Below are 15,313 nucleotides of genomic sequence, written 5' to 3' on the forward strand. Positions count from 1 at the left end.
TTTTCTTTGGGCGCGATTTAAGCATACAACAGGCTTCATCCTCCATGGCCGTACATTTGGCTGGTTGTGAGCCCTGTTTGCAGCCTTTTATCTGCATCTATATATAAGCTCAGTATTCAATGTGCAGGGCTGTCCCCCCCCCCCCAAAAAGCATCTTAGCACAAAGATAGCGCCCAGGTTCTAACAGTAACAGCTTTCTTTTTTAGCAGAGCCGAGCTTCTACTTTCAAGATGTCAAAGCAGAACATTTCCAGAGATGAGTGTAAGAGTTCATTTCTGTCATATCAACAATTAGCAAACAGTGATAGTATCACATCCAATGCTTTAAGGGTGCTCCACAGTCTAAATCAAAGCAGTCACACGTGTCCATGAAGAACAGCAAAGCCACATTTAACACTAACATCCTGCACTTTCCTCACCTGTAGGTGGAGAGTTTTTCTGGTGTATTTTTACTGGTGTGTATATTTTTGGTGTAATTAGTTCTCACCTTAAAATATTAATACCAAAAAATGTGTGTTTGGTACAGAAAACATAAAAACAAAGAGTAGGGCAAATGTGTAGAATAGGTACTTCACTATATGGACAAAAGTATTGGGACACCTGCTCATTCATTGTTTCTTCTAGAAACAATGAACGAGCAGGTGTCCCAATACTTTTGTCCATATATATGTATCCGACTTTTGTTGGAGAAACTGTCTGTACTGTCCAGGAAAGGGTCTTATATGTATTGCTGGAGAATTGCTGTGAGGATTTGATTGCATTCAGCAATAAGAGTGCAAAGGAGGTCAGGATGTTGGATGATCACCAACCCACCTCATTCCAAAAGTACCGGATGGTTCACCATCATCCCAGAGAACACAGTTCCACCGCTACACAGTTCAATGCTGGGGGGCTTTATACCCCTCTAGTCCACACCTGGAATTAGGCATGGTGCCAGTAGGCTCATGTTTATCTGAGAGTCCAATTCTATTGTCAATACTTCTCTACAGGGACTAGACAAGCTGTGTGCGTGTGTGTGTGCACATTTGAACATCTGTGTCAGCAATGGGTGTAACTTGAAGTAGCTGAACGCACTCATTAGAAGGGGTGTCCACAAATATTTGGACACATATTACACTTTTCCTCCCCGCTCTCTGCTTTCCACTTAGATATAATGGCAGATCATGGGCTTATTCTTTCACAATGACTTCATCTGGACTATCCACTGATATCCCATCACTGCTGAAGTCAAGGGAACCTCCTGTTCAAGGGAGCAGGAAGGCTTTAAAAGTATCACTATCTGTATCCATACGAGGCTAACCATGGTAGCCTTGGTATGATCGAAAATAACGTGCAGTATCGGCTACCCCAGCCCACCTGTACAGTTCAGTTATGAGGAACCACGAAGAGAACTCATGACCCCGAACCCGTGTCGTCATTTCCCCAAGACTGCCGTGGAGGGGAGAGCGAGCGAGCGAGCGAGGGGAAGAGAGAGAGAGAAAAGGAAGAAAGAGTAGAGCACAGAGACGCGATTGTCGTCTCCACTATTTGGCGCCAATCTGGCGGAGAAAGAGAAGGCGAATAAAAATAGTATGCGAGTTCATATCGCCTGTTCGGATTTCGATGCTGTGTTGAGCTAGCCGGGCTAGCTAGCTGGAGCTTAGCTTGTTGTTTTGTTATTGAGGGCTAGCCCGCTCGTTAGCTAGCATTTACCACCCTGTGCATCAAAGCCCCGCTGCTCTTTCTGCCAGACCAAAATCCCGAGGCAGTCGATAACGTTATAGCCTAAGTTTCTCCAAGGTGGTCGCTTTAAAGTCTGCGAAATGGGGGTGAGTTTTCTTTATGTTTTCTGTTGCTAGCCTGCCTTTAGGCTCTCTTTCCGTGCGGCAGTTTGAACAAAGAGTCGAAGCGGAGCGCACCAAGTGCTGATCCCTCCAGAGGGAGCGAGGGGAACATGAGGAGGGGGCGAAAGGAGAGCGAGCGAGCGAGCGAGGGAGAGAGAGAAAGTGATAGTGATGGCGATGGAGACCCAGCCTCGTTGGCTAACTGTGGACATTTGGGTTTCAGCCTCAGGATTGAGGGATGCCCTACAGTTGTGTTAAAGTACTGGCTGACGGCCATTCACCCTGCCACCAAATTATTGATGGCAGCACCGTTTGCGCCATTTCCCACGAATCAACAGCGTGTAGTGTGAAACATGCCATATGACTGCCTACTCCTTCAGGCTTGGATTATGAGCTAAGGGCAGGATTTCACTGCAAAATAGTGACCTATATATTTATATATATTTATATTTATTTGTTTGAGTCGCCTCGTGCGCTCAAGCCAGACATAGACTTTAACGTTAGCTAGCAAGTGGCATTGCTGGAAGCAGCAGCAGCAGCAGCTGAACATGTGGGCCGCCATAATGGACATGCCACCAGCCCAACTTGCCCCTTCTCAGTTTCAGCTACACCTCATGCGGTTTGTGAAGGAGATCATTTCTTAAACTGTTCTTACTGGACTTCTGTTTTGTAGTTCCCTTTCTGTTCCTCTCTAGTTTTGAGCATCGGTTTCCTGCTATTTATAGGCCTACCTTTTTTAGAAAGGCACATGTACGGTACATCAAAATAGTTCTCTTCATATATCCCAACTTGGAAAGCTGGAGTTAGATCACAGGGTCAGCCCTATGCAGCAGGGAGAGTTTAGGGCCTTGCTTAAGGCCCAGCAGTGACACCTTTGCAGCCATGGGCATCAGCCTCACAGCCCTGTGATCAACTACACAGTGCTCTAACCACTGATCTACCACAGCCCCAAAATGTAACGTCCTCATGTTCAGCTGGGCAGTGTGTCCAGTGCTCCAGCCTCTTTCTCTCAGTCTGTTTTCTCAAACTACCTCAGGATCAGAAGAGGTGACCTGAAATTTGTTTTTGTGACCAATGTGAATATGAGATCAGTGCTTTCTGAATACCAGCTCTGCGTAGTACGTTACTGTATAAGTAGGCTAAACAGCATGTCACCATGACGCTACATCCTTTCTCCTCCATACAGAAGAGGGTACCGTTCTCCTATATTTACTCTGCTGCTTGCCCTTGACCTGTTGCCTCTTCTAATATGTCCTTCCCATGTGATAAAATTGGTCTGGAGTATCCCTCCTTCACATTGAGTTGAGTTGCATGATGATCACACACTTAAGAGATGTAACCTGTGGTGAAATAGGCAGGGATGTGTTGTTGCAAAGACATTTTTTATGCCCCCCACTGTTGTAGAAGTAGGACATTGCTCCAGCCTATTTGAGGCTCGTTCGGGATTCATATTTGATAATCTCTCTTTTCTCTATTCGGTATATCTGCAGAGAAAGTCAAACAGAGCGAAAGAGAAGAAGCAGAGAAGGCTTGAAGAAAGGGCAGCCATGGATGCAGTGTGTGCTAAAGTGGATGCAGCCAACAAGGTCTCGGAGCTTCTCAATGTCCTCAAAGTTTAAACACTATATAACAGTATTTGAAACTTGTTGCATTTCGCTTTTTATTTTAATCTCAACATCTTTTGTCCCTGCAGCTTGATGACCCTCTGGCTGCTTTTCCGGTGTTTAAAAAGTATGACAGAAATGGGTAAGTTGTCAGTTTGGAATTTCATCATTTTGTTGAGATGTTGTCTAGTCCTTAAAGCTCACTGAGGCCTGTGGTGGTGTACTCTTCTTCTGTGGCAGGTTAAATCTGGAGATTGAGTGTAAGCGGGTGTCTACACTCTCTCCCATCACTGTGGAGTGGGCCTATGAACTGACCAGAGCTAACATGCAGACCCTGTAGGTATTGTGTACACAGAAAATATATACATTTAGGTTTATTTTGGATGAAGCGTGTTTGAAATGCATCAATTGTACTTTTTATGTCCCTAATATGGATTCTGATATCGGAACCCAAATTAATTACCAATGTTCTAGGAGGTTCATGAGTCCCTCCCGCAAATGAGGCCAGAATCTGTCCTGAGTGTGGACTTGGCCATTCTGGACAGGTGTGAAAACGCTTAGTTACTGCTGTTCAAGTTTTATATCAGCTGTGACTAAGGTTGCTGTACTTCTTCTGCAGGATCAAGTCCCCACCTTGAACTTTTTCTAGTCTCTTTTTGGTGGTGGGGCTCATTACCAGTGGTTGTTTTATTTTTTCATCTAAAATTCAGTCACCTTGGTTTTTGTACCACCTTGTTGGTGAATAACAGCTTCAGCCATTTTTTTTAGTTTTGACAATAAACAGAATTTGCCAGTAAACGTATAGATTGGTAGGTTACAGGCAAACAGTGGTTGCTATTTGTGTTACATGTTCTTAAGAAGCTGTTCTGACTTTGTGGTGAGAGTGTTTTGTAAATGCAGTGCAAGTGCTCATTTCTGTTATGTTCTCCCTCCCTTGCACAACTAGAAACCGATTAGTATTTTAGTAAATTAATCAAGCACATGGCTTTTGTACTTGCTTAGCCTCTCCATTTAAATAACCACCATTTTTAAAGACAATCTGGGGTTGAAAACAGCTTTCACACTTGGCTGAATGAACCACACTGCTGGGACAAATGTGGATTGGCATTGGTTCCGATACAGGTCCAGTCCTACTGTGTGTAGATGTGTGCAAGGTTCTTTTATATGATATAATCACTTAATATCAAAGTGGCATGTCTGTTAGCTTTCACACTTTAAGCTTTATCTTTATCTGCACATCAGCTTAATGAATCCTGGTGTTTTAACCAGTGTTGCCCTTTATGTCTAATGGTGTCTGTCGATCTGTTAGATATGAACAGAGTGAGTGGGGGTGGAAGGAGCGAGAGAAGAGGGAGGAGATGAAGGACGAGAGGGCATGGTATCTCCTGGCCCGCGATACCGACTCCACTCCTGTTGCTTTCTCTCATTTCCGATTTGATGTGGAATGCGGCGACGAGGTGTTATATTGGTAAGGTATTTTGTTTTCTAAATATATACATATTTTCCCACAGTTTAATGCGAAAGTTTGCGCACCCTTGGCCAAATAACACTTTTTGTAGAAGCATTTTTCTCTCCGTTCTTGTAGTTGTAATTTCTTCCCATTCTTCTTTGCAGGGTCGTAGTTCTAAAATATGCCGTCTGTGTGTTATAGAAGAATGTAAATGCAGTGGTTGGATGTTAGACTAATCATGTTTTTTCCCCTCAGCTATGAAGTCCAATTGGAGAGCAAGGTCAGACGGAAAGGCTTGGGGAAGTTTCTTATCCAAATTCTACAGCTCATTGCCAACAGGTACAAGGCCCTATATGTGTTAAGCAATGTAAGAGCATGGACAATTCATTCATGCTAATAAATGGTTTTGCCATGGCTTCTGGCATTGCTGGATATGCATATTTATAGAAATCATACCAGTATTTCCACAAAATGATATTCAGCACCAAAACAAACAGTAATTTTAAAATTAGTAAAATAAGGGGGGGGTGTAGCATTGTAATTGTTGGCCCTATTTTTGAGACATTGCTAGTTTGATCCCCAGTGATGCCACAGCTAGAATTAGCCTTGCTCTCCTTGTTTGCTGGTTAGTTTTAGCACTTATTGTTTTCCTTTAAGCATCTTCAGTTAACTAATAATGTTGCATTAGTTGCTGTTTGGGGAAAAAAGGGGCCTTTGCGGTCCTAGCTAGTGACTAAGAATTGGAAATGAGTAAAATTTGGGGGATAAAAATGGAAGCGTTTCTTAAGTGAAGAGTAATTCTAATGTTACCTGTCTTAGTTTTTCAACTTACTGAAATCCTGCTGCATAAAAATACTGGATTGTGTTCCTAATTGTGAATTCTTTTCAGACAAATGTTTCAATTTATTAACACATCTTTTAACAAACTTTCAAAAGACATTTGATCTAGCCGAAGACCTTAACTCCATTCTTAATTTATTATGTACCTCTTTTGCTAAGGTTTCTGATGCACTGCTTTCTGTATGTTTTCTGCTTCAGCACACAGATGAAGAAGGTCATGTTGACTGTATTTAAACACAACCATGGGGCCTACCAGTTCTTTCGGGAGGCCTTGCAGTAAGTTGAATCTCCTACAGTTTTTTTGTTTGTTTGTTTTTTTTAAACTTTGGTTAATGTCCTGCTTGTGTTAATGTGCTGTGTGGTACAAAATATGAGCTTTGATTTAAAGGTCTATACAACTAAAGCAGGGTGAATTCTGAACAAAGTGCCTCAAAAGGGAGACTCTTCCCGACTGTTCATTGGTCAGTTGGTCACACAACTGAGCATGCATTTTACTTGTTTGCTTAAGCACATAATTCACCTCATTCTGTGCTGGTCAACAACTGAAACAAATTCCAGCCATGGAAGTTGAGCTTGTAAAATCAGCAAGTAGCATGAAATAAAGCAAAAACAACAAGCATTGAGTGGTTTAAATAAAGTCATAAACTCAACTCAGTGGGACATGGGCAAACATAGCCAGAAAAAGTAAAATGCAATGTTTTTTTTGCTGTTTTACACACTTTATATTCTGATTCTTAGACATGTGATGTTGATGGCACACACTTTAGAAACACACTTTGGTTCTGGTTGTCAGCTACAACTTGCATTGAATTGTAATTTAATCAAAGTTTAAGGTGCTTAGAGATTCCCACACTCTCAACCATGACCCTCCCCTAAATGTGCATTTTTTTAAATGGGAGAGCATGCGTCTCCATGAGAGTTTGGTTCAATTTGGCAGCATCCTTAGTGTGTAGTATCAAGTTGTCTCCAATATTTCTGTCCAAAAATGCCAGGAATGCATACAGAAAGAGATTTGAGTCCTATATGGTTCAGAGTAAGACCTTTTCCTAAATTGTTTCATTGCTTGGACATCATTTGTGTGCATGCTCCTTCTCATCACTGTCCTCTCTGTTTCAGATTCGAGATCGACGACACTTCGCCCAGTATGTCTGGTTGCTGTGGTGACGACTGTTCCTATGAGATTCTGAGTCGGCGAACAAAATACGGCGAGGCCTCGGGTCACGCGCATGCTGGCAGCCACTGTGGAGGCTGCTGCCATTAGGTGCAGACCTTTTTCTTCCTTTGTACGGAACCACTCCTCATCCTACACTTCAATCAGCAGTCACCTCTTTGCCCCAAATTACCTCCATATAAAATGCCCTTAAGCCTAGTTCAGTCACACTCTGTGCGGGAGTGCCGGATGTCAGACGAGAGCCAGTCAGAGTGCCTCTGATGTTGGTTGGTTTCACTCCCCCACTCTAGCAAGCGTTTTTGAAAAGTTTACTTTCCTGTTGTCATGAGCTTCCTCGTTTGGCTAGGTTGATAAGATTTTTAAAGAGAAAATAGAGTTCATACAGATCTCCACATTTTAGATGGGAGATAATTCCCCTCATAGTTTTATCTGTGTCTAATTCACATAAACCATGTAAACATTCATTCCTGTCATGAGTTTAAATCAGCTGAAGGTCATTCTGTCCATCAGTGATTTGCGTTTGTGGGAAGGCCATGATCTCTACCTCTCTACCGAGTTGGTCATGACTATTATTTAACATGGGGAAATAAAGAATGCAGTGCTTGAAAGAGGAGGTGCTGTACAGACGCTCTATGCTCTATAGCTGAGAATGAGAATCTGCGTATTTTCAGACACGCAAAACTAATGGTGCTCTTCCGTCACTCTAAAGCTGTATCAATAAGGCGTGTTGAAGTTAAGGCTGTGGAGTGGTGACTGAACTTGGCCTTAGATTAGCCTCTCATAGCGGCATCTCTGAAGGTCCTCCTTGCGCTCGTTCTTAGTTTTTACCTGACTCTCGTCTGTAATTGGAGGTACAAGAACTGTGTTCCACTTTCAGTTTTATTAAGTTTTGAATAATGGAGATGGCAGTAATGACCATTGTGACCACTCGGCGTAAAGAACTCCTCTCACCTCAGGAACAAGCATGGTGAGTTTGTTCTCTCGGATCTGTACATCCAGCCCTGATAATCACAACAAAAGCTCAAGGCTGCACTTTATGCTTTTAGCCTACAATTGCCTGTGTCCCAGGCTGCTGGGTTTATTTCTTCTTCTTCTTTTTTTGAATGTCAAACTGGTTGTTACTGCCATTTTTTTTCCGTTCTTTTTTTTCCCCCTCCCTCCTCTCTACTGCTCTTTCAGGGTACATGTATTTTAACGAAATGCAAGGAGCTTGCCTATGTGTTGTATTACTTCAAGAAACTGAATACAATGGCTTTGTATTCTTTATAATCACTCAAAACTAGTCTGTCTCAGGTCATTCAACTAAATCAAACCTATAACAAATGTTTTATAATGGCTATATATAGGGGATTGCTGTTAAAGGATGTTGATGTTCTCTATCTCTATCTGATGAAGGGGTTGGTGTGTGTTGCAATGGACCCTTAGTGTAGAAAACTACCTTTTTCTTTTTTCCCCCCTTGCTTACTTTTATTATTAAGCATCATGGCATTTTTTTTTTATTAAGTCACTTCTGTATATCCATGTTTTTTGTTTCTGAACTGTATATAATCTATTTGCCTTGTTCATTTAATTTGCCTTCACAAAAGTCTTTTGGGGGGAATGATGTTGAAGAAGTTCAAAAAGTGACCAGATGTTTGAGAAATGAGTATTCCTGTCTTGTGCTTTGTTGTTGATGCAGAAAGGGAAAGTCATTTCAGCTTTCAGTGTTTTATTTGTATGAAGCAAATAAAGGAAACTTGTTTGACTCAGAATCGCTTCGTTTTCATTGCAAGTCTATTTTGTGCTCATCGATAAATCGCGACCTACTGATTGTGGACTAACTGGCCTCCTAGTGTCCTAGCAGAGATTTGAGACCTCTAAGACGAAGAAGTTGAAGAAGTTGACTCCTAAAGGGCTAGTTTGATTTTAATATGTGAACATTAATAAATATACACTTAAGAAATAGCTTTATACCTTCTTACCTATTAGAATAATGAGTTTGGTACATTAAAATGACATAACGTGAACCTATTGTGTTGTCTCCTCATTTGACTCCTTAAATTCACGCCCCCAAAATGTACACTAGGCTCATCGCTACAACTTCTTTAAGGGGAAAAATGAAAACAAGGCTAAAAGCTAATGCTAGGTTAATTGGAGTGCTGTTGCAGGGGGATGGCAATTGCCTACAATCTCTTCAGGTAGATAACTGGACACCAACATGGCAAGAGTGGGGAATAATACATTTAAAAATTAATAACATGAGTTCTTGTTTCAGTGTAAGTCTAGGGCTAGACTATGCTACATGGCTCCGGTGAGCTGCTGTGGCGATGTAAAATCAGGAGTGTGTCTGAAACTGCCCTCTTCGTTATCTCCTACATGCTGAAATCCAGGGCAAATACAGAGCACTATTATAGGGAACAGGATTCAACAAGGTACATCTTCCTTAGAGAAGCTGTATGTGAATTTTTAAATAAAACAATGCACTGAATTATGGGTATTCCAATGTCTGCTAGGGTACATTGTTTGTACACTAGAATTGTGGGGCATTGTGGGATTGTCATAGTGCACTTAAATATCTGCTGTTTTTGGGCACCACTACAAAATGGCAGCGCCCCAAAGCTCATAGTGCACTTTTTATTCTGAGACAAAATAACAGGCTTGTAAAACATGCATCTGAAAAAATGCATCATTACATTTCATTACTGAAAATACTGGTTTTAACACATACATCCGTCACCATCATACCGCAGTCCATATTTAGGAAGTAAACCTTAAAAATATCCAGTTATGAACTCACTGTTTTTGTGAGCTTACGAAAATCAAAGCATTTACATGTATCTGTCTATGTGTCTGTTCTTTATCAGCCTGGGCGGCTGTTTGAATAAGAGCCTTTAATCAAAGCACAGATCATTTACACATATATATATATATATATATATATATATATATATATATATATATATTTATATATATATATATATACATACATATATAGGTCACACAACCTTTCCTAAAGTAGCCTGTTCACAATTAAAGTTTTATAATAGTCACAATTTTTAGAATTAGTTTGAACAAATTTCTGCACAATTCTGTTCAATATATATATATATATATATAATTTAAAAGCAATACAACATTTGTGTGGTATAAATGGTATGATTGCCTATATTTTGTCGTTCCATTTATATAGATGGAAATATTGGAAATGGCTATTAATTAGTAATATTTATTTACGTTTTGGTCATTAGAAGAAAATGAAATGTAAAATAAGTTTATAAAACGGCGCTTTAACACGTTGACGAAAATAGATCGGAACTACAGCGGCTCGTCCCGTGTTCAGGGGGAATGTAATGGTTGTTGCTCCACGGCGGAAAATGTTGGCGCTGTGTGTGTGAGGTGAATTCAGCTGCAATGTCAGTAACTTTGCGGCCGCTTAATGGCTGATTCGGCCCAATATGGTGCATGGAGTGGCAGTTAAGAAGGACTCGGAAAGTGTATTACACTGCCTGGGCTGTTCTGAGGTAAAACAAATGTTACGGTAGTAGTGTCGGTCAGTCTGACTGTGAACACAGTCCAGCTCGCCCGGTTCTCTCGCTGGCCACGGTCATCTGACTGGGGGTTTTATTCTTCCGGCTAGCGGTCCAGCTAGCTGGGGTGAAAATATCCCTGTTTGAAGCTGGTCATTATGTTCTGCATTGGGTCGCGACCAAAACGCCAGGCTCTCGTAAAAGGAATACCTGCGCTGTGTTGGTGATCGCAGGACCCGCATCAGTCAGTCTGGTTCGGTTCTTGATGTCAGCGTTAGTTTAGCACTTCTACCACGACAATGAAGCTCAAACTCAAAACCGTGTTCCTGCTCTACTTCATGGTGTCTCTGCTGGGCCTCGTCTATGCGCTGATGCAGCTAGGTAAGACTGGGAAGCCTGATGTTGTTATAGTAACATCTATCTAAGACACCCTATGTAGTTTGCATTCATCTAATTCAAGGGGCATCCATTCCCCTCAGCAAATGGCAAGTGTCAGCTAGAGGGGCCTGTATAAATGCTACGGAGCTCCATCCAGTTTCTTTGGGATAAGCATAAGTACCATTGTTTATCACTAATGCTCTTGTGGGTGAAAGTAGGGTTGAACCCTCACAGCAGTGTTCCAACAGCTAGTGTAATTCCTTCTTTGAAGAGTAGAGGCTGTTTCTGCAGCAAAATGGGGGAAACCTTTCAAACCCTTTGATTTTTTGACTCTCTGTATGTAGCATATGTACATTATTCTAAAAGCATTGACAGATTTTGCTGATTTTTCCAGGTCAGCGCTGTGACTGTCGAGAACATGACTTGCCTAAAGACCGGACCATCTCTCGATTGAGAGGGGAGCTGCATAAGTTACAGGAACAGATGAGAAAGTCAGAACCAACAAAAGCTTCCAGGAAAACAAATCTGCCTACCATCTATGTAATAACACCTACCTATGCAAGGTATGTAGGTGTATGTTTAAGAAATTGGAAGTGTTGACATCTAAGACATTCAAGTCTGCATCTGTTTTCCAAACAAACTGTTCTCTCTGTGTCCATCCCATCCTATCCCATCCCATGTCCTGTTCCAGATTGGTTCAGAAGGCTGAGCTCACTCGCTTGTCCCAGACATTCCTGCATGTTCCCCAGCTCCACTGGATCCTGGTGGAGGACGCTGCACATCGGACGCCTTTAGTCAGGGACTTTCTAGCTTCTTCTGGTCTGACATACACCCACCTCCACATGCTGACCCCGAAAGATAGGAAACTCCAGGAGGGTGACCCCAGCTGGCTTAAGCCACGCGGAGCTGAGCAGAGGAATGAGGGTTTGCGTTGGCTGAGGGAGACAGCTGCTGCAGCTGGGGGGAAGGGGTTGACCATTGAGAATGCTGTTGTGTATTTTGCAGATGATGACAACACCTACAGCCTGCAGCTCTTTGAGGAGGTGAGTACGTTGAAGGTTATTTTGCCTTCTTGTTATTCTGATCTGCCAACCTACTTTCTGTTGTTTACCGTTACACCCCTAATACAAATAAAGGGTGAAGAAAGCTGCTAGTTTGGCTAAGCAGTACTACAGACTGCAGCCATGTATGCTTGTTGGTGTGCATTTTTACCTTATGCCACTGTCCCTTTTATGATGTGGATTGCAAGATCACTGTTCTTACTACTTCTTTATGTAAGTAGTAGTATTTGTATGTAGGTAATTCTCAGAATTATGTAATCATAAGCACATGTACCTTTTTAGACAACTGTATTGTGCCTCCAGGAGGAAAACAACTGATTTATATCATTGTAAGCTTGGGGATGCGTAATATGTATGAGCATCTACTATATTCATGGATTTAAAACACATTGGGACTCAGAAGATAATGTAAGTGAAGTGAAAACCATTTATTTCTTAAAAATAGTCTTACTAACAGCTACTGCCCATATCCCCACTACTTTAATCAAGAATACACCATTGCTAAGATCTCTTATACCAGCAAACGTACATCTACTACTATGTTGCTTCTACTTTCATTCCCAATATTTATCTGTTCCAGATGCGGGACACAGAGAGAGTCTCCGTGTGGCCAGTGGGTCTGGTAGGGGGGATGAAGTTTGAGCGGCCTGTAGTGGAGAATGGAAAGGTAGTTCGGTTTCACACTGGCTGGCGTCCCAGTCGCCCCTTCCCCATCGACATGGCTGGCTTTGCTGTCTCCCTGAAACTGGTTTTGGCCAATCCTGAAGCTCTGTTTGATGGTGATGCTCAGAATGGCTTCCTGGAAAGCAGCTTCCTTCAAAACATGGTTACAATGGAGGAACTCGAGCCGAAAGCAGACATGTGCAGTAAGGTGGGATTTGGCTGATCAGCTAATTGCTTAAGTTACTACACGTGTGTTGGGTTAAATCTGTATACTTCAGAGTATAATGGGAGATGAGGCACATTTAGCTTTGAATTGTATGTCCTGAAATCCCGTTTTCATGAGTAGAAATGATGCCCGCAAATCAAATACATGGTCTTTGTTTTGTTTGCTGTTGCAGGTACTGGTGTGGCACACTCGCACAGAAAAGCCAAAGATGAAGAGGGAGGATGCTCTTATAAAGCAGGGGTTAGGATCCGATCCCAATGTGGAGGTGTGAATCCTTGTACTCCAGTGCACACACACACCCACTGAGATCTGAATCATTTGGAGTGTAAAATTTGAAATGTTCCATATTGCCATATTTAAGCTCTTCTGCACCGATATATTTCTCTCAGTGCATTCTCAAATGTACAGCGGAAAAGGAGAATATTAAATACTGAGTCTTGTAGGCTGAGATTAAGTTCAGTCACTGGGTGTCCGACATATCATCGCATTCTCTACGTAGTTATTCAGGCCATAATAATAATCGTCAGTATTGTTGTATTTGCAAGAACCTGTATAAATAATAACAACGCTACTCCTAAATCATTTTATGGTTTAACTGCTTTTATGGCAAGACTGCTCACCCTGAACTATGAACCAGCGTTATGAGACAACTTTGCTGAATGTGAGATGTTTCATGCAGTTTTGCTCTGACGCAAACACTTTTTACCATGGCTTGACAAAGTCTGAGTACAGGAAGAATATAAACAGAAGACTGGAACCCTGCTGAAAATCAGTCACTATACTGCGATTTAAATAAACATTAGATGCTGGACCCAGTTTTGAATATTTTTAAATTAATTGAGCAGCTCATTATTCATTTTTCTTATTGTGATAGAGGTCACATGACTTCTTCTGTAAATATTTCAAGGTTAAAACAACAGTAGTGTCCTAACTTGTATTTCATCATTTTGTTCTAGAAATGGGCTCCGAACTGGTTATATGTAATATATGACATTTTATCAAAGTGTTTGAATAGTGTAATGGATGCGAGCAGACCTTTAGACGCACTAACCAAGCACACCGTCATTTTATAAATGAGGTCATGTGTACACTCATTCACGAACTGGCCAGGATGTCGAGTATATAGGTCAATTAGGGACTTCAAGAGTTAAAGTAAAGGATAAAGTGCTATAAGAAAACTTCCATGTGTTTTAAAGGGTCTGTGACACATTTGTCAACGTTGGCTCTTAAGGGGTTAAATTCTAAACCATTGCTATGCATTATGTATGTAATGCAATAGTCACATTTATACTGTACTGGGCATGGGAAGAAGGGAAAGTAGTAACCTACAAAAATAATGTGATGTAAGATGTGTGCTGTGTTCTCATTGCTACTGAGATTTCAGTTGTATATACTGTAGAATGCCATTATTTATATCTGAAAACGAAATGTTTACAAGTGTGAAGTTGTTTGTAGCGTCTCGGTTGGAGTGATTGAGTTTGACATTAATGTCTGAATTAAATATCTGGTATAATTTTACTGAATGAACAGAATGGAGTAAGTGCAGAATCGGGAATGGCCCGGCTCATACCAGGACATTTCAAGTATTTTATTTATACATGTTTCCTCTCCTTGGTGTGTCAGGGCTCATGTTGTCTGGCAATGATGAACTTTGTATGTCTGATCATTTAGATTAGTGGTTATAGGTATTTGTGTCTGTGCGTGTGTATGAGTGCAGTTTCATATGTATTTAGCTTCCATAGAGTTCTGTAGAATGTAAGTAGTTCACCATCCCTGCCTCAAGCCTCTGTATGTTTGTCTTGTGCCTCCTGTTGTAATTGTTGTGTTTATCTGCTGTCTGTAGAGTTCTTTTAAAATGCCTTCGAATAAAAGAGGTGTTTTACACAAGCGTCTGTGTTCTGCTTTCCACAGGACTGGCTTTTGGAAGCTTTAAGATGTTCCTTGATGCCACATGTACTCAGGAATGTGAAGTGTTTTTATATCTTAGGCCTTACGATGAAGTCACGTCTAACGTCTCCTGTTCCTCAGTCCCCTACAATACAGGAGGAATCTGATTTTACCATGAGTGAAATAGGAGGAAGGTCAGTGTTTACTAGTACGACTGCAGATTGTTTTATTGCACCACACAATGGAATCAAGTGTAGAGAACTGTAACATCCAGAGCAGAACAGACCCACCCAACAGAGACCGGGCATTTAGAACACTGACGGTTATTTTACTCGGAAAAGAATACACACGCTATGAACAGATTGACTGATGGAGTGGAGAGCAATCCAGAACCATGTCAACAGGGGAGATTTTTTTGTATGTACACACGTGAAAATTGAAAAGTGTCAATTTAAAACAAGAGAAATGCAGTCTAGAACATTGAGAACAGAGAGACTCAATTCTAGACTGGTATGAAGGGAAGGAGACCATTCTAGAAGTGGAGAACAGTCTAGAACAGTGTAAATGAAAGAGAACATTCCATTTTTATTATTTATTGTGTGACTAGCAGAACATAAAACATTTTAGAAGTGGAGAACATTCTAGAACAGTGTGAATATAGAGGAACCTTCTGGAACCTTGTAAATGGTGGAGCACATTTTAGAA

At 41.3% G+C, this 15,313-nt stretch overlaps 2 protein-coding genes across 2 annotated transcripts; both read left to right on the forward strand.

Moving 5' to 3' along the window:
- Positions 1-1,414: 1,414 nt before the first annotated feature.
- Positions 1,415-8,638, forward strand: naa40 (N-alpha-acetyltransferase 40, NatD catalytic subunit). The gene is made up of 8 exons (XM_072686820.1): positions 1,415-1,807; positions 3,313-3,408; positions 3,516-3,568; positions 3,667-3,762; positions 4,736-4,894; positions 5,132-5,215; positions 5,915-5,992; positions 6,833-8,638. Exons 1-8 carry the CDS (start codon positions 1,802-1,804, stop codon positions 6,975-6,977), a joined length of 717 nt encoding a protein of 238 aa, XP_072542921.1. The 5' UTR covers positions 1,415-1,801; the 3' UTR covers positions 6,978-8,638.
- A 1,582-nt stretch (positions 8,639-10,220) lies between these two features.
- On the forward strand, positions 10,221-14,608 carry b3gat3 (beta-1,3-glucuronyltransferase 3 (glucuronosyltransferase I)). The gene is made up of 5 exons (XM_072686821.1): positions 10,221-10,774; positions 11,166-11,334; positions 11,463-11,814; positions 12,413-12,703; positions 12,894-14,608. Exons 1-5 carry the CDS (start codon positions 10,693-10,695, stop codon positions 12,990-12,992), a joined length of 993 nt encoding a protein of 330 aa, XP_072542922.1. The 5' UTR covers positions 10,221-10,692; the 3' UTR covers positions 12,993-14,608.
- The last annotated feature ends 705 nt before the right edge of the window (positions 14,609-15,313 follow it).

Source organism: Salminus brasiliensis, chromosome 9 (genome assembly GCF_030463535.1).
Source record: "Salminus brasiliensis chromosome 9, fSalBra1.hap2, whole genome shotgun sequence".
Classification (NCBI taxonomy): Eukaryota; Metazoa; Chordata; class Actinopteri; order Characiformes; family Bryconidae; genus Salminus; species Salminus brasiliensis.

Coding starts and splice junctions, on each gene's coding strand:
- naa40 (XM_072686820.1), top strand. Junction 3,409..3,515: donor AAGTGGATGCAGCCAACAAG/GTCTCGGAGCTT, acceptor TTGTCCCTGCAG/CTTGATGACCCTCTGGCTGC. Junction 3,763..4,735: donor AGAGCTAACATGCAGACCCT/GTAGGTATTGTG, acceptor TCGATCTGTTAG/ATATGAACAGAGTGAGTGGG.
- b3gat3 (XM_072686821.1), top strand. CDS start 10,693: ATGAAGCTCAAACTCAAAACCGTGTTCCTGCTCTACTTCATGGTGTCT. Junction 11,335..11,462: donor ATAACACCTACCTATGCAAG/GTATGTAGGTGT, acceptor GTCCTGTTCCAG/ATTGGTTCAGAAGGCTGAGC. Junction 12,704..12,893: donor AAGCAGACATGTGCAGTAAG/GTGGGATTTGGC, acceptor TTGCTGTTGCAG/GTACTGGTGTGGCACACTCG.